We start from the raw sequence: 18,623 nt of genomic DNA, 5'->3' as shown, positions 1-18,623 counted from the left end.
GTTGTTTGCGCCTCCGTCGACGCTACGTTCACCGCTAACCTGTGTGCGCGTAGGACACCGGCACTTTCCATATGCTGACGTGCGAAAACACCGACGCCACGAATTTTCCGAAAGCCAGCGGCACGATCAGCTTGAGGTAGTATTGCCACGACATGCCCGCGTATTTTCTCACGCCCCATATGTTGAAAAGTGGCCCGCTCAGAACAGTTATGGACAGCAGCTGGACCATCGTCATCGTCATGGGATACGGAAACTCGCTGAGCACCGTTTTGCCCACGACATTGTTCGTAGAACTTACGGCGTACCACAAAACGCACAAAAGTACGATCGTACAGACCTCCCTGCTCTGCTTACGATCTGCCATACTGCATTTCTACGTTTACATCATAGAATAACTCGACTTGAGGAGCCTGACGAAACATTCGCCCATTTTGACATTTCGATCACAGACCGACCAACATTCCTGTTGAGCACGGACCAACAATAACGACAAACAATGGCGGAATTTGTTTCGCTAGTCTAACATTGGTTAATAATAGATTTGGCATTGATAAAAAAGAACACAGACACGCACAGATCTTTGTGAATTTCTAAACTTTTATCGACACGAAAATCAGTAATGAAAGTTTTTACCACTGGAGCCAAAACAGAGAAAAAGACATCGTTGGATACGCTCGCAAAAAAAAACTTTGTCCATTTCGGCACTCCTACGGTTGTAAAACAAAATCGTAAAAAGTGTATGGATGGTCTCATGTCTTGGAAGATTTTGATATCGCCACGTTTAACTGCGAAAAAATAAAGCAGATCTTTGCCAATATTGGAATTCTTATGGTGGAAGCAATGATTGAAAATTTGAAAAGTAGGGTCGTCTTACGTGAGACTTTGATATTGTTTGGGATAGGTTTCGTCCCGAGAAAAAAAAACGGATCTTTGCTATTTTCGAAACTCTTACGGTAAAAGAAAAAACAAAAAATCGTGGGTCTTATATCTTGGAGGACTTTGATATCGTCAGTTAGGGCGCAAAAAAAACAGATCTTTGCTTATTCCGACACTGCCACGGTTGCAAAACACACTTTGCGTTATTGTAGACCCTAAAATAGTGATGTCGTTTGGCTGCAAAAAAAAAAGATCTTTGCTCATTTCGACACTACCACGGTTATTAAACCCGTTTAAGGTGATCCTAGACCCCAAAATAGTGATGACAGTTTTTACCTTCTTATGTCTTAGACGACTTGGACATCATATAATGCATTTGGTCGTGTGAAAAAAAATAGTTCTTTGCTTATTTCGACATTGTCACGGTTACAAAACGCATTTAGCGTGATTCTAGAGCCCAAAATAGTGATGACAGTTTATACAGTCTCATTTCTTCGACGACTTCAACATCGTCTAATGCATTAGGTCGCGAACAAAGAAAAATTGGCTTATTTCGACGACATTGACACGGTTACCAAACGCATATAGCGTGATTCTAGACCCCAAAATAATGATGACACTTTTTTCCGGTAACATGGGTCATCTTATGGCCGCAAGAAAAGAGATTTTTGCTCATTTAGACACTCGTACGGTTATGAAACACTTTTATCGTGATTCTAGACTCCAAAATAGTGACGACAGTTTTTACCGTCTCACGTCTTGGATGACCTTGACATTTGGTCGTGTAAAAAAAAAAAAACGCGAAATATGAAACGATCTATTAATCGAATAAATTACATTTACAAAATCAATCACGCGACGGAAATGACGATAAAAATGAAAAAAACAAACCCTAACAGAAATAGAGAAACGATACGAAACGACGCTCGAAACAACCGCGACCGCGCGCGCGCACTTAAAACAGCAGCGCCCCCATCCCGCCCATCTCGCTCTGTTCCTTGACGAATATCTCGAAGTACTGATAGATGATGGTGACGGCGAGCAGGATCCCGGTGCCCGATCCGATCGCGCCCAAAAAATCGGCCAATACGGACAAAGCGCCGATGCACAGGCCCCCGAACGCGGCCGCCGTCGGGATATATCGGTTCAGCTCGTGGATCATCGAGTTATCGCGATGACCGCGCATCACCATCTGCTGCTCTTTGAGCTGTTTGGCGACGTCCTTGGCCGAACTGCCCGACACCTCGATCCACGTCTTCGAAAAGAACGCGCACGAGCCGAGCATGAAGATAATGTAGAGGATCGCGTGGACGGGGTCCTCCACTATATGACTGACGCTTTCGGGAGGCGAGAGGTAGTAACAGAGACCGCCGATCGGGTAAGATCGGGCCGGGCCGCCGCCCCCCACGTCCGCCCACACCCCGAGCAAATTGATGAGGATGTTGCCCTGGAATTTGACCGCCAACATTTGCGAGATGACGTAGAGGTTGGAGACGAGGGCGGATTGGAGGATGATCGGGATGTTGGACGTGTAGAAGAGTTTGATCGGGTAGCTTGAGTATTGGCCGCGGTAACGGGCGCTTTTGATGGGCAAATCGACCCGGAACCCTTGGAAGTAGATGACTATGGCGAAGACGAGGACGGTGGCGAGGAGGTTCATGAGGTTGGGCAGGTTTTGGCGGTAGAAGGCCTCGCGGAGGGCACGGATCTTGTCCTGACGCGTGGTGAGCAGGTGGAACAGGGCGATGACGGCGCCCTCGAACTCGGTACCGCGGCCGGTGTTGACGGTGGCGGGCGAGAACGCCTTCCAAATGATCGTCTCGCATATGTTGGTGGCGATGAAGAGAGAGATGCCGCTGCCGAGGCCGTAGCCCTTTTGGAGCAGCTCGTCGAGGAGGAGGACGATGAGGCCGGCGACGAAGAGCTGAATGATGATCAGGAGGCAGACGCCGGCGCCGATCTCGGCCGGGTCGCCGTACATGCCGGTCATCACGTAGACTATCGCCTGGCCGACGGTGATGACCATGCCGAACACTGCGAAGGACGTACGTTATGCAAGGTACAAAAAAATCGTCAAGGCTCGTGTGTACACGGCTAAAGACGAAATCATAAAAATATCGTCATAATAATTAAAAAAAAACACATTTGCGTACTTCTTGACCGGAAAATGATGAAAATTGATCACTCTGGTGTGTACACCGGTAAACAAATTCATAAAAATATCATTTATTGTTTGAATAATGTAATTTTATTATTTGTCGTTTTTCTTCCTCGGTATAATCCATTTGAAATATCCTAAGTTATTTAACTTACGCTGCAGGTCTTTAGTTTCGATCAGTTGTCAAAAGTAGAATATTGTTAAAAAAAATTGCAAACATAGATTATATGGTTGCTATCAAGATAGACTTGACCATTTTGTCAACGTCAATAAACTATATATATTTGAAAAAAATTATTTACGATTTAAGCGAATAATATATAGGACACGCTGTTTAAAAAAAATTGATGTTCCTTTCATTTTTCCTCATTCCAAATATAAAATTAATATTTCTTGAAGATGTGTTCGTTATGCAATCCGCGTACGTGTAAAACGTCTAATTTGAATCAAATACAACACCCAAATATTTAATTTCGTTTTCGTAAATTAATTTTTTCTTATTAATATAAATGGTTACATCAAAATTTAATTTATTCAATTCATCTTGTGTACCGAAAATACAAAATTTTGACTTTTCCGTGTTTATACAAAATATTATTGCAAGACCAATCAAAAACATTATTAAAAATTAAACTGGTAAAAAAATTCTAATTCACTGCACTTTCAAATTTTATTCTAATCAATATTCAAGGAGCCCGTCATACCAACTGATAATCCTACAAAATTTCAACAAAATCAGTCAGGGAATATTATTCACACGAAACAATTTCCTTATTTTTTCATGCAAAACGTAATTTCCACACACATGTACTATAATCTCCATGATTCTCGGCTTATCAACTTTGATTAAATGATTAGAATGCTTAACAAGGTCATTCCTAATTTCCCTTGTTTTCAGATTTTCCACTACTTTTCCACTCAGTTTTACTAAATCGGTACTTACATTTTTGGGCACCGTTAAACAAGGCCCGGTCTTTCGGAGTGTCCCCGACTTCTATAATTTTCGCGCCCGCCAACAGCTGCATGATCAGCCCGGACGTTACAATGGGCGATATGCCGAGTTCCATGAGGGTGCCTCTGTTTGACGCGAGAATGACGCGGATCCAATAGAAAGGATCGGCAGAGTCGGAGCTCATGATGCCGAACAGAGGTATCTGCAAAAACGGCACTTTTCGTTCCTTCCATTAAACTTGACGCATTTAAATAACTCACCTGGCAGCACACCAGAAATATAAATAACGTTATCGCCGTCCATAGCACCTTTTCCCTGAACTGGATCTGCGGAAGGAAGAAATGTTTAACAGGTTAAACGATCCAATAACAATATGTTAGCGTCCCAAAACCAAAACTGCACTTGCCTTCCTCTCGGGTTTAGCTATCTCCGGCAGAATGCTGCAAAAGGGCTTGATAACTTCCAAGAATTTTACTGCAAAAATAACGGGATCGTCAACATATAATAGAAGTGGGTTTCGGAATTGAGGTTATTGCCGTTATTCCCCAATAATAAACGAAATACTTACTACCCATCTCGATGGGTTATTTACGAGAATCGGGCGTCGATCGGGGCAAATTTTGGCTGGCACGCGAGCGACACTTCTGTTAGGTACTTCCACTTCGTGGCACTTCCAACTCCGAAAACTACGGTACTTCGCTAGGTGAAACGAGATTTTTGGCCCGCACGCCGAACACGTAGCAAAGTCTGCGGTCACGTGACCGATGATGTTGGCGAACGGTGGCACGATGACGGACCAATGGTGGTTGCCTAAGCTACGAGCGCGACGACACACGACGCGGATTACAGTTTTTGAAAATTTCGCCGTTATTTGCGACCGCCATTCGGCCAGGACAAAGCAATATCTTATTAGTGTTTTGAGCGTATTATTTTGTTTATTTTTAGCACTCAACGTACTGTACAAAGATTAGGTTTCACAGAGCACAGATCGGTATTGTAATGCTATCCTTAGATACTCGAATAATTACCGAAACAAGAAAAGAAAAAGAACAAGATATCGGAGCGACGTAGCAAACATATAGGGAATTACGAGAAAACATGGAAATATTTTTGTGGTTTAAGTTTCTTAAAAAAATTGTAATTTTATATGGTCTGTGTATAAATAGAACTTACCAAACCGATCCTCTGGGGCTCGGTTGCATTATTTAAATCCGCCCAAGACTTTCTTCGTACGCATTATTCAAACTGCAACTAAAACGGATGTTGTTTTGCGTCCCGAAATTGGCTATAAATCACTGACCGCAAAAATCATCGAGCACGCTTCAAATCATTCTTTCACAATATTAGGTAAAACACAGTTTTAATCGCCTCGCTGGAGGTATTCCTGCCGTAGAATTCTACGCAGTCGAACTTAACAAACTGATAAAGCTCAATTTCAACTGTAAAATTACTGGCTTTCGCTTACCCATCTGGCGTTACACCGTAAAACTATGAAAATGTATCGCGTTTCAAGGGGCACGCGTTAGATGGCGCAATTACGAAAATTTGAAACCGCGACGAATCGGGGTTAAATGCTTTTGCGAAATCCGCACAAACCGAATCTGCTCGCGCCGCGCGGAAAACTAAACATTAACTAGAGAATTATTCCATTTCAGTTGGAAATTCCGTTCGGCTGACTAGTAGACACTTAGAAGGAGTTTTCATAGATGGCGCTGCGATCGGTTTATCGTAAATCGGAAGGCTCGTTAGCTATGAATTTAACAAACAAATTTGCGTGTTTGCCCGACGAATTGGGGTTTCCTAATAATTTATGTTTTTCGTCGTGAGATAAGAGTTTCACAAATATTTCTCCAGCCATGCGATTAAGCCGCAATCTGCCACGAATCTTGGCCTGTGACCCCGGGTCCTCTTTATCAGGGGGACGTTCAATTATCTTCGGCCGCGGAGACAAGTTTTCGCCGGATTAAAATGTACAATCGCGCGGTTTTCTTCTCGAAAATCAATCATGCCAAATCGAGTCGTCGATTTTTCAGCTCGGCGATTTCCAAAAGCGAAGCGGCGCTTTTTCCGCACAAGGATGAGTTTCCCGACAGACACATCGGTCCGCGTAATGCCGACATTATCGCCATGCTGGACCACATCGGGTATAAGGTAATGGAATTTTCTTAAAGCGGTTATAAAACGTTCGGAAAAACAAAATACAAGGGGCCCCAATGCATGTTTTGGTTAGTTTTGTTTCGCCTCCATACTTTTCTTACGTGGATATTTTCATTTTTTAATCACAAGTAATATTTTTTAAACGTTTTTAGATAAAAATATCCTTTTGTTTGAGGAAAATACCGATACCTGAAAATAGGCTATCTTAGAGGCAACCATCAAGTACAAAAATTTAAAAATATTGTGGGTTTTTTTAATTAACACAGAACAAACAAGGGGAACATAAAAACTAACCAAAACAATAACAACGAACAACGGAAACGGAAAATATTGAATTGGTAGGTACGGATTTTCACATTAAACGTTCGAAATATGTTTGGTTCGTAAATTAACATATTTAAATTGTTTTGCATCTATCGCTCGAAGTTGTTAGAATGGAATGTATTTTATTTTTCTTTAACTAAACTGCATCATAATCAGAGGGATTGAACCCCTCAGCTGGTGTCGATTACAATGATGCGCCTATTTTGTTTTTTCGTAAGCAATAGTATTTAGTAATAGGTGTTACGCACAAGAACGAGATAAAGCTCCAATTCTTTGCGAAACCTATTAATTCCTCCCTGGAACGGACTTTTAGCAATCATTACTTTTGGGCTCACCTGTAACTCACCAGAAGCTATTCATTTTGATACCTTGAATAGTTATAACTCTCACTTTTGGGTTTACTTCAAACCAACCCAAATCAAACCAAACCGTCCAAAAATAACCAAAACCTATTCATTTTGCCCATGAACGGATTTTTAGAAGTCATGGGACTTTTCAAAGTCATAACACTTACTTTTGGGCTTACTTCTAATCAAAACTAAGCAAAACTAAGCAAGCTTATAGGATCAAAACTAATCAAAATATATTCGTTTTGCCTATGAATGGACTTAATGGTCATGAGACCTATTTTTAGGCCCATTCCTAACCAAATCTAATCAGAATTAACTAAAACTCTCCAAAACCAATTCACTTTGCCTATGAATTTACTTTTAATAGTCATGATACTTTGAATAGTTATAACTCTCACTTGTGAGCTTAATTTAAATCAACCCAAACCAAACCAACCCGTCTAAAACTAACCAAAGCCTATGAACCGACTTTTAGAAGTCCTTTTAGTAGTCGTAACACTTGCTTTTGGGTTTACTTCTAATCAAAAATAACCAAAACGAAATCCATGCGACCAAAACTAACCACAACTTATTGGTTTTGCCTATGAATAAATTAAAGACAAGATTTTTGGGTTTTCTATTATTATAACTTACGAACACCGAAAATAAGCGACACAATTGCAACCAAATAAAATTTTAGTTATCTGACTTAATAAAATAATTACAAAAGCAAGCAAAAACTCAAAGTCTTATTTTAAGTATTTTAAGTATAAGTAATATGTGAAGAAAAAAACAATAATACGTTGGATTAAAATCGAAAAAAAAAAAAAAACGGAAAAAAGTCGTTAGTACATAATTATTTACGCGTTTATCTCGTATTCGTGTCCATTTGAAATGAGAATTTCTCAATTCCCACTAACGCCTCTTATGAAAATTACCGGTAAAAGTAGCCTCGTCAATAAATAATCTTTTCTAAACAAAATTAGGATCTTCATGTTGTTGTTTGAGCAAAGAGTCAAAAAATGTAAATGTCTCGAAAACGGCTTAAAGTAAAACCTAAATTTAAATTGAGAATATAGAAAAAAAAATTAGATAACTTCTGTCATTCTGCTTCTGCTTAAGTTTAGGCTTTAGGGCCCGTGTGACGTCATTAAATCCCGACCATGCTTTTCAGAGTTTGGATCAGTTGACTGATAAGGCGGTGCCCTCGAATATTTCCCTCAACAAATTACTAGACATAAGCGAACCCCTGGGTGAGTACGACCTGGTCCGGCGCATCCGCCAAATCGCTGAGAAAAACAAAGTGTGGCGCTCCTACATCGGTATGGGCTACCACAACTGCTGCGTGCCGCACACCATCATGCGGAACATCTTCGAAAACCCGGGCTGGACCACCCAGTACACCCCGTATCAACCGGAGGTAAAGTCTGTTCATAGATATAAGAAAGTGACTAACTGATACGAATTAAGGAAAGACCCGGGCAAGCTGTAAGAATGAAATATGGCCGAACAGATCCGTACTTTGCTTAGAATTTAATTATTTGGGGTTCTGTTAGGAAAGATACTAAACAATTTTTATTTATTTATGTATGTATTTATGTTTCAATCTAAAATAAAATTACAAATTATTTTTATTACCTACTTAAATTACTTAAAATTATTCACATAATATATCAGTATCACTATCGCTATCATCGCCTGTTCTAATTATTATTTTTTCTATATTATTTGCAATATGGATGTGCGATTGTTCTGCTTTTTCTATATGTTTAACAGAATTTGCCCAACTTTGTGGAGGGATGTTAAAAACTTCGGTTTCTATAAGTTTGAGGACATTGGAGTTAACACGGGGAAAAACATTGTTACGACGAATGGCAGATTTCAGTTGGTGCCAAACATGTTTAATGGAATTAAATATGCAGTGGTAAGGTGGAAGCCTTAAAACTGTATGCCCTAGATTTTTTGCATAATTATCACCGACGTATTCCTTTTGTAGGTTCAAGCTTTGTAGAACCTCAATTAATTGCTTTTTGGTATAATCTTCGTGAAAATAAATGTCGTTATTATACATGTAGTTTTGGATTGTTGCTTTTGTGTCACACGAGGAAGGGGTTTTAGTCAACTGTCTACTGTGATAACTTGTATTGTCCATTACAATGACGCTATTAGGAGGAATGTTTGGAACTAGTTTGTTTTTAAATAAATCGGTGGTGGTGTCTTCATGGTAATCCAGAGAAGAATCTTTAATATTTTTCGCAGACAGAGAAAGTCCATTTGCAAAATAGTTATTCTTTTACCACTTTTTGATAGCGCGTTTGTTGTACACTTATCAGTTGAGTCAACCCAACCCTTCTCCGGGGTATCATAAGTGTCGAACCAGGTTTTTGCAAGTAAATAATTGGCTTTTGTTGTTCTCTGTAAATCCTAGTTTTTTCTAGATATTCCAGTCGCCATTTCCGAATTCTAAAAGATACCATTAAAACTTGCCTTTTGTCAATTTTTTTAAATTTAAAACCCATGTGTTGAATACACTTCCATAAGGTAGTTCTGCCACATTTAACACCGGTTTCATCTTTTTCAAGCCTCCTAATTAAAATATCTAATGTAGCCACGCTTTGTTCCTCGTATAACTGGTAAATTTTACGCCGTATTATATCTTAATCACTTTCATCTGCACTCGAGAAAATGTCAGCATCGCCTCTTTTTCTCCTCGCTGAAATGGGATTATTCACAATTTTCCATACAGTTGATGTTGGAATTTTCGTCAATGGGGCCGTTTCTTCTAAAGATGCTTGCCTGCTGGCACGACCTTGAGAGTCAAATAAACATTGTTTATAACTTCCTTAGTCTCAATAGAATAGTGTTTTCTACATTTGGTCGGGAGCATCTCCTGAGATACACACGATTCAACACACGCTGCATTACACATTAAATAAAAATGATTACTAATAATCTGAAACTAAGTAGTATACTAAACCAAAGAATCTTAAACACAGGCAGGCATAAAATTATTTTCTATTACGGACCACAATTTTACCTGAATTTAAATTCCGAAACTTTAGGTAATAATCTTGTTGCATTGTATGTCAATGACCACCCTTGGATAATTCGATTCAAAAGCAATTGGTCATTTCCTTCTGTCTATGAACAGACCTATCTACCAGCGAAATCGCGTTTATGGGAGCCTGTACGACTGTAGGTCGCCCAAGGTAGATTAGAAGGGCTGCTTAACTACCAGACGATGGTTTCCGAGCTGACGGGGCTCGAGGTGGCCAACGCGTCCCTTCTGGACGAAAGTACGGCGGCGGCCGAAGCCCTTTCGCTCTGCTACCGCCACAACAGGAGGCGGAAGCTCCTGGTGTCGGACAAACTGCACCCGCAGACCATCTCGGTGGTCCAAACCAGGTACCACGCCACGAACCGTCCTGTAACGTCGAAAAAAAAAAGCGTGATAATAATAATAAACAAAATCAGTTTTTTAATTGTACACCGAGCGTGTAATAGTGGCTAAAAACACTACATTTTAACACCTTTATTATTTCGCATAAAGAGGTGTAAACATTATTAAACATTATTTGCTTACAAAACTTGTCAATTATCCACAGCATGCAGGGGATTGTTATTATTACTTCTTGCCTAAGTAATTTTCTACCTGTTTTATTAAAATACTTCAAAAAATCGTACCAAACTCCGAGGTGTATTTTGAAATCTTTGTAATTGCAGTAGGCTGTGGATTAAAAATCAACCGTAAGAGATAAATTTATGAAATTTTCGGCATCCATAGTCAAACGTCTATACTTTAAGAATATATTGACGACTTCAAATTGTTTGTTTATTTTCTTTATGTTAAGTAACTTTTAAGTTAACAAATGAAAATTTAACTGATCATTTTTTTATCGGTCACGTGTTTTATCTATTTAACTTTAAGATTTCGGAAGAAAATTTCATTGCTCGTCATTAGTTTAAACAAAATGAATTTATTTATGACAGCGCGCCGGGCGCCGAGCGTCTCGGGGTGCATTGAAGATTTTATTAGTGATAATTTAAAATAATAATACAAAATATTGTATGTATTATTATTTATGTTATTTTGTTATAATTATTAATAATAAAATTTTATTTTTTTAACAATATTATAAAGAATACAATCATAACATATTGAATAGATGAAACAAGCTTAAATAATTAAATTGTGAATTTGTCGTCAGTTATTATTATTATTTTTTTAAAACTTTGTTAATAAATACTTTTTCGTCCTCTGAAACGAGCCTGCATTCTAGCAATGGTTTGTAATAATGAAATTGGAGAGTATTTTTATTGTAATTAAGTGTTTGAATCGCAGCATCAACACCAAAATAATTTTTATGATTAACTAAATTGGCAAAATTATATTAATTTTTATAATGTGAAGCTGCTCCATCGGACAAATACTTGATTTTTTTAATTTTATCGGCACCAAATTCAGTTTTCAAAAATTCTATCAATTTAATATTAGATAAATGTACTGAACTTGCATCATGATTAACTTTTTCTGATATGATTTGCTCGGATACGCGAAAAACAAATGAAAATCGTAACGGAGCGGTTTTTCTTTTGTTAATTTACTAAATTACCTAGAAAAAATAAATATAGACCATAGCAGTTTTAAAAATTTAAAGTTTAACTTAATGATTGCACATAAATTAAACAGTAAAAAGTGGTTTATTCGAGGTAAATCGAGAACAAAATACAAAACCTTATGCCACGCACGCGCGGAGCAAGTGAATGGCCGGCGGCTGACGATAGGCTTCAGCGAGCGTTGTGCGTGGACGGTGGCGCCCTCTCACCGATCGTCGCTGGTCACTTGCCGAACTACGGCCCAGACTCGCGCTCCCCATTATGCAAACAGTCAGGAGCGCGGGTTTTGACTGGTGATGCTGATTATTTTTTCTAAATTTACGCTGTTTGGTAAATTGTAATTAATTATTACAATTAATTATCACTAATAAAAAACCTTCAATGCAGTTCGAGACCTTCGGCGCGCTGTCATAAATAAAGACATTTTGTTTAAACTAATGACGAGCCGTGAAATTTTCTTCCGGAATCTTAAACTTAAATGGATAAAGCATGTGTCCTATAAAAGAAAAGTTTTTTTATACCAAGAAATCAGCTAAATTCTCATTTTTTAACTTAAAAGAGTTAACAGTATGAAAATAAAGCATTTGATCATGGATGTTAAAAATTTCATAAATTTATCTCTTACGTTTGATTTTTAATCCATTTTTTAATTAAAAGTGCTTAAACTTTTCATTATAAAAAAATGTTGTTGAAATCAAAATATTAAAAAATCGTAAGTAAATCATAAGTACTTATAAAAAATATAAATAGATTAAATTTTTATGATCAAGTGGTATATGAGGGGGTCCACTATAAAACAAAAAAAAGCAGAAACAAATAACTAAAAAAAAACTGAAATATGGTGATACTGTAAGATATTTTTAATATATTGTCCATCCTCTGCAATACGCATTTCTAACCGCATCGCTATTATTTATTGCAAGAATCTCTTATCTCAATTTTTAACCTCTAAATTATTTAAACCTCAAAAAGTAATTTAAATTTAAATATAAGGTAGAGTACAAACTTACCTTATTTTTTGTCCTAGAACTGATATCTGAATAAAAATATTGGAAAATCTTGAGATTTTGTAAATTTGTATATGGAGAAATCAAAATATGGAAAAAAAAACACATAATCCCAATTTATGCCTAAACTTGGATAGGAAATTTAGGCAAAATTTGGATAGGAATCGCTTAAAAAGTGACCTTTATTTTAACCAAGGATTCCAAAAATGTCGAAATATACAGAGTGTTCCATTTAAAATAACAAAGTTGATGTCGAGGAGGATACTTTTGAGACACCGTGTGTCCACAAAATTATAATATTTTCAATCTTCCTGACACGAAACTTTTTTTCGTATCTCCTCCGCTTAAGGTACCGTAAAATACTTAAAACGTCAAAGCAATAAACGCACTATATTTTTGGTCGTATTATAATAATAAAAATCACGTTCTATTTTTATATAAAAACCAATTCTTAATTAATACATTCAAATTATGCGTCCTTCCACGTGCCCTTATCTGGCGGGCTATCTCGCAGGCTCTCCTCCTTGGGCCTGGAGGTGGAGGTGGTCGACGTCTTCGAGTCGGACTTTTCGAACCACGACATGGCGGGGGTGCTATTTCAGTACCCGGACACCGAAGGCAACGTGAAGGACTTTAGCGCGGTGGCGGAGACCGCCCATTCTCACGGTACCCCTCGCCCGCGCCCATCGCACGCCCGAGAAAACCCACCCGTCCTTTCGTAGGTACCCTGGTGTGCTGCGCCACCGACCTCCTAAGCCTCACCCTGCTGCGTCCTCCCAGCGAATTCGGCGTCGACGTAGCCGTCGGTACTTCGCAACGTCTCGGGGTACCGCTCGGGTACGGAGGACCCCACGCCGGGTTCTTCGCCTGCAATCAGTCGCTGGTACGGCTGATGCCGGGACGCATGATAGGGGTCACCAGAGACGCTGCCGGCAGAGACGCCTATCGGCTAGCGTTGCAAACCAGAGAGCAGCACATCAGACGCGACAAGGCCACCAGCAACATCTGCACCGCGCAGGCCCTGCTCGCCAACATGTCCGCCATGTTCGCCGTCTATCACGGTCCGCAGGGGCTGAAGGACATCGCCACCAAGGTCCACCACATGGCTTTGGTAGGTAGTCCCTTCCTACATATCTCGTGTCCGGTAATAACCAGTAATTTTTTAATACGTTTTTGTTGAAAGAAACTTCCACGGGCTATTGTAATACCATATCTGGCAGCATGTACAAGTTAATGTTTGAGGAATTTTTGTCTGACATAACAAGTCTGTGCTTTGGAACTCTTATAGGATTTTTTGCAAGTGTTGGATAACTATGAGTAACACCTTCAAATATATTAGTATGTCTGTGAATTTCTAACAGATTATGGAGAATATAAGTACAGTGCAGTGTCATTATCTTATATTTTTTAAAATATGGAGTGCAGTGTTCATTGTGCTTAGCCCCAGCAAGAATTCTTATAACCCTTTTCTGTATCCTGAATATTTGAACAGCATTGACAGAGTTTTTCCATAATATTGTGCCATATGATATGTAGGAATGAAATATAGCATAATACACTGTCATTAGGGCATTTTGGTCTAGGCTCTCCCGAATAAGCTGGAAGATAGTTTGCGCTTAAGCGAATAATTTTAATAATAATAATTTAAAAGAAAAATATGTTCCAGACAAGTATTTATCATTTAAGTTGAGAAGGTTTGGTTCCAGATTGCCCTCATGGTCAGAAATCCCTAGTAGATTTTACCATTGAAATAGAATTCGCTTTTATTGCCATGTTTCATAAAATACAAAATATCCTGAAAACCGTAAGATCAACCGCAGGTAACCCTATTATATTTTATTTGAAAAATCCGGTAGCAAAATAAAATAGAGAATGTCGCTTTTGAATTATGCTAGTTATCAACTTTTGAACTTCTTCATAATTTCTACTAGCTTCTTCATTTAATGGACATCCTATGCAAGTTAATAAATTTTGGAAATTGTTTATAGTTTTTACATTTTTCACATTTAAAAATGTAGCGTTACTTTCAGTTTTCAATATTTGAAAGCTTTCTTCTTTATAAAAAAAAACACGAAAAAAATGCACCACCAGTTGTAATCGTAATTTTATATTTTATGACCAACCCTGTATACTGTTTGACTTAAAACCGCTTAAAATGGCTATAGAACACGCATATAATAAACAATTTTCCCATAAGTCGCACGCTTAAGTGACTACACTATATAGAAGTAAAAATTTCCTTAATTTTTCCGAAAAGTTATTTTCTTTTGCATGAACAATTTTTATTAGAAATTGTTTATAGTTTTCGTATTATTTGCCGAGTGTTACTTTCAGTTTGCCATATTCGAAACCTTTCTACTTAAAAAAAAAACACATCTTATGACATTTAAAATTGTATCTGGAGGACGGGAGGGCGTTGAAAAGGGGCAACCCTACTACTACTCTCGGTCTTCTCGCTACCCCAGGTCTTAAACCGCGGCCTCGAAACCGACGGAAACGTGCTCTCCAACGATCTCTTCTTCGACACGGTCCGCGTGAGCGAGCCCAAGCTCCCCCAGGACGAAATCCGCTCCAGAGCGAGCGAGAAAGAGATCAACCTGCGGTACTACGAGGACGGCTCCGTCGGCATCGCTCTCGACGAGACCGTCAAAGCGGCTGACGTGGACGACCTCTTCTACGCGATGGGTTGCGACCGCAACTTCCGCGACCTGGTGGAGGAACCTGGAGTGCGAGACCGCGCCATCTACCGTTCCCAGTTCAAGAGAACCTCGCCCTTTTTAACGCATCCGGTGTTCAACTCGCACCACTCGGAGACTAGGATCGTACGTTACATGAAGATCCTCGAGAACAAGGACATGTCGTTGGTGCACGCGATGATACCCTTAGGCTCGTGCACGATGAAGCTCAACTCCACGACGGAGATGATGCCGTGCTCTTTCAAGCACTTCACCGATGTCCATCCCTTCGCGCCTCTCGATCAGTCCTCCGGGTACCATCAGCTTTTCGCGGAGTTGGAGAAGGACCTGTGCGCGATCACAGGGTACGATCGGATCAGTTTCCAGCCGAATAGCGGGGCTCAGGGCGAATACGCCGGTCTCAGAGCGATCCGGTGCTATCACGAGGCGAGGGGCGACAAGCACCGGGACGTGTGTCTCATTCCCGTGAGCGCCCACGGGACGAATCCCGCCAGCGCTCAGATGGCGGGCATGAGGGTAGAGGCGGTCAGGGTGAGGGGCGACGGCACCATCGACGTGGAGGATTTGAGGACCAAGGCGGAGAAGTACCGGAACCGGCTCTCGTGTCTGATGATCACATATCCCTCAACGAACGGTGTCTTCGAAGATACGGTGGCTGAGGTACGTCGGGACTTGTTACTCATTTTTACGTTCCTAACTTTAGCGGAGAGTTACACTTATTTAAGATATTCGCTCATAGATGGGGCTCCGGCTGGTCAGAATTTCCGAGAAGTGTGTCAAAATTTCTGAGAAACAAGTCGCAGTTTTTGATATAAGTGAGAAGTTAGAAATTCCTGAAAAGCAAATCGGAATTTTCTGAGAAACCAAACAGAATTTCCGATATGAGTCAGAAAAAAAGAATTTCTGAGAAACAAGTCAGAATTTTCTGCAAAATAAAACGGAATTTCTGGAAGATGGCTATAGTAAATATAATAAAATAATTAATAGCTATAATAAATTTCTGAGTAAAATGAAAATTAAAAAAAAAGGTGAACATTATTGGAAAATAGCTCAGAGGATCTTAATTGAGTCAGATTTTCAAGAAAACTAGTTAGAATTTGTAAGTTAATCAGAACGTATAAAAAACTTTTTTTTCCAAAAACTTCGATTTTACCGCATGCATTTTTGACAGTTCCCACCTAATTTAAAAATTTTGACTTCAGCTATTCTGAATTATTTTAAAAGAATATCCGATTCAAAAATTCTGATTAATTTTAGAAAAATTCCGTTCCAATATAAGTCAAAAAGTTTTGGAAACAAGTCAGAATTTTTCGAGAAACAAGTCAGAAATTCTCAGGAAAAAAGTTAGACTTTTCTGAAATTAGTCAAACATTCTTGGAAAAAAGTCACAATTCTCTAAGAAACAAGTCGGAATTTCTGATATAAGCCAGGAATTCGGCGTAACAAGTCAGAATTTCAGCTGTAAGTCAAAAATTCTCAGAAAAAATTTAGAATTTCTGAAATTAGTCAAAAATTCTTCGAAAAAAGTCGCAATTCTCTAAGAAACAAGCCGGAATTTCCAATATAAACCAGAAATTCTGCTTGACAAGTTAGAATTTCAGCTTCAAGTCAAAAATTCTGAGAAAAAAGTTTAGTTTGAATTTCTGAAATTAGTCAAAAATTCTTGGGAAAAGTCACAATTCTTTAAAAAACAAGTCGGAATTTCTGATATAATAATATAATTTCAGGTGTAAGTCAAAAATTTTGAGAAAAAAGTTAGTTTTTCTTAAGTTAGTGAAAATTTTTAGAACAGTCGCAATGCTCTAAGAAACAAGTCGGAATTTCTGATATAAGGCAGAAATTCGGCGTGACAAGTTAAAATTTCAGCTTTAAGTCAAAAGTTCTGAGAAAAAAGTTTGAATTTCTGAAATTAGTCAAAAATTCTTTGAAATAAGTCACAATTCTCTAAGAAACAAGTCAGAATTTCCGATATAAGCCGGAAATTCGGCGCGACAACTTGGATTGATCGAATCGACGAATAACAATCGATGGTAAACAGTTTTTTTTCTTTCATATCATAACAACTCTTTAAAGTTATACCGTTTGGACTAATCAAGTGGTGGTATACGAGGTCCAAAATTGTTTCAAGTGCGACAAAAAGCCTGAGTTCTGAGTGGCCGAACCTTCCAGGTGTGCGACATCACCCATAAAAACGGGGGCCAGGTGTACCTGGACGGTGCCAACATGAACGCCCAGGTGGGCCTGTGCAGACCCGGCGACTACGGCGGCGACGTGTCGCATCTCAACCTGCACAAGACCTTTTGCATACCGCACGGGGGCGGGGGCCCCGGCATGGGCCCCATCGGCGTCAAATCCCACCTGGCCCCCTTCCTCCCCGGCCATCCCGTAGTTAATCCCCTCGGCGCCGACTCCCCCGCTTACGGCGTGGTCAGCGCCGCGCCTTTCGGCTCGAGCGCCATCTTGCCCATATCCTGGGCGTATATCAAGATGATGGGGCCGCGTGGGCTGCGCAAGGCCACCCAGGTGGCCATCTTGAACGCGAACTACATGTCGAAAGTGCTCGAGCCGCACTACGTGACCCTGTTCAAGAGCGCATCGTCCGGCTTGGTGGCGCACGAGTTCATCATCGACGTGAGGGAGTTCAAGAAGACGGCCAACGTCGAGGCGGCCGACGTCGCCAAGAGGTTGATGGACTACGGCTTCCACGCGCCTACCATGTCTTGGCCGGTCGCAGGAACCTTGATGATAGAACCTACTGAGTCGGAAGATAAGCAGGAATTGGACAGGTTCTGCGACGCCCTGATCTGCATCAGGGGCGAGATCAGGGACATCGAAGAGGGACGAATGGACGTGCGGATGAACCCGTTGAAGATGGCGCCGCACACGCAGGAGATGGTGACGAGCAGCGTGTGGGAGAGGCCCTACACAAGGGAACAGGCCGCTTTCCCTGCGCCCTTCGTCAAACCCGACCACAAGGTGTGGCCGACCGTGGCGAGGATCGACGACATCTACGGCGACAAGCACCTGGTGTGCACGTGTCCGCCCATACTCGACGAGTACACCTACTGAGACTTCGAATAAACGTCGCGAAACCCTTTTGGTGTTTTTTTTTTTTCAGTTCCTACGCCGAGAGTTAGGGAAGGTGGGAAAGACCAAATCACCGGATTTCACGCGACTATGAAATTTCACAGATTTGTAATTGGCGACGGTAAAAACAGAAAAAAAACAATTTGATATAGGGTTTAAGAAAAAATGAGGAAAATTGTTCCTTTTTAAACGGAACATCCTGTATATTTCTGACTTTTACTCACTCCGTGAATCAAATTGAAAATAACCGAATTATCAGCAACTATGAGCGGTTGCGCAATAAAACTCAAATTTCCTTTTACGATAATACCAATTTCCGGGTCTTCATTTAATACAAAATTTCTTCGTCCTCTGAAAAAATTGTTCAAAGAAGGCCGAGGTGTCAATTAGTAGTTTCGTCATATCAATTTTCATCAATTG

The 18,623-nt window shown here is 40.0% G+C and overlaps 3 protein-coding genes across 7 annotated transcripts in view; 1 reads left to right on the top strand and 2 right to left on the bottom strand.

The window, feature by feature from the left end:
* The window catches only part of LOC132702965 (solute carrier family 35 member E1 homolog), a 44,229-nt gene extending 43,833 nt beyond the window's left edge, over positions 1 to 396 (bottom strand). For 4 of the 5 annotated variants that reach the window (XR_009619004.1, XR_009619003.1, XM_060671900.1 and 1 more), the window contains exon 1: positions 40 to 396. Coding sequence is in view for 3 of the 5 variants with exons in the window: in XM_060671900.1 (XP_060527883.1) it covers positions 40 to 364 (325 nt within the window). In the remaining 2 variants the exon portion in view is untranslated. The remainder of the gene's footprint in view (positions 1 to 39) is intronic. The other variant, XM_060671903.1, reaches the window with a different exon arrangement.
* Positions 397 to 1,692: 1,296 nt separating this feature from the next.
* LOC132703861 (protein transport protein Sec61 subunit alpha) lies at positions 1,693 to 4,777 on the bottom strand. The gene is made up of 5 exons (XM_060673375.1): positions 4,555 to 4,777; positions 4,393 to 4,460; positions 4,247 to 4,312; positions 3,978 to 4,188; positions 1,693 to 2,910 (listed from the first exon to the last, which is right to left on the bottom strand). The coding sequence occupies exons 1-5, from the start codon at positions 4,559 to 4,561 to the stop codon at positions 1,832 to 1,834; spliced, it is 1,431 nt and encodes a 476-aa protein (XP_060529358.1). The 5' UTR covers positions 4,562 to 4,777; the 3' UTR covers positions 1,693 to 1,831.
* Positions 4,778 to 5,910: 1,133 nt separating this feature from the next.
* On the top strand, positions 5,911 to 18,206 carry LOC132703992 (glycine dehydrogenase (decarboxylating), mitochondrial). Its single transcript, XM_060673578.1, has 7 exons — positions 5,911 to 6,137; positions 7,971 to 8,216; positions 9,996 to 10,201; positions 12,935 to 13,086; positions 13,143 to 13,531; positions 14,886 to 15,776; positions 17,286 to 18,206. Exons 1-7 carry the CDS (start codon positions 5,955 to 5,957, stop codon positions 18,183 to 18,185), a joined length of 2,967 nt encoding a protein of 988 aa, XP_060529561.1. The 5' UTR covers positions 5,911 to 5,954; the 3' UTR covers positions 18,186 to 18,206.
* Positions 18,207 to 18,623: the final 417 nt, after the last annotated feature.

Source organism: Cylas formicarius, unplaced genomic scaffold (genome assembly GCF_029955315.1).
Source record: "Cylas formicarius isolate icCylForm1 unplaced genomic scaffold, icCylForm1.1 PGA_scaffold_6__28_contigs__length_40554024, whole genome shotgun sequence".
In the NCBI taxonomy this organism is placed as follows: Eukaryota; Metazoa; Arthropoda; class Insecta; order Coleoptera; family Brentidae; genus Cylas; species Cylas formicarius.
This window is presented reverse-complemented; position numbering and strand designations above follow the sequence as displayed.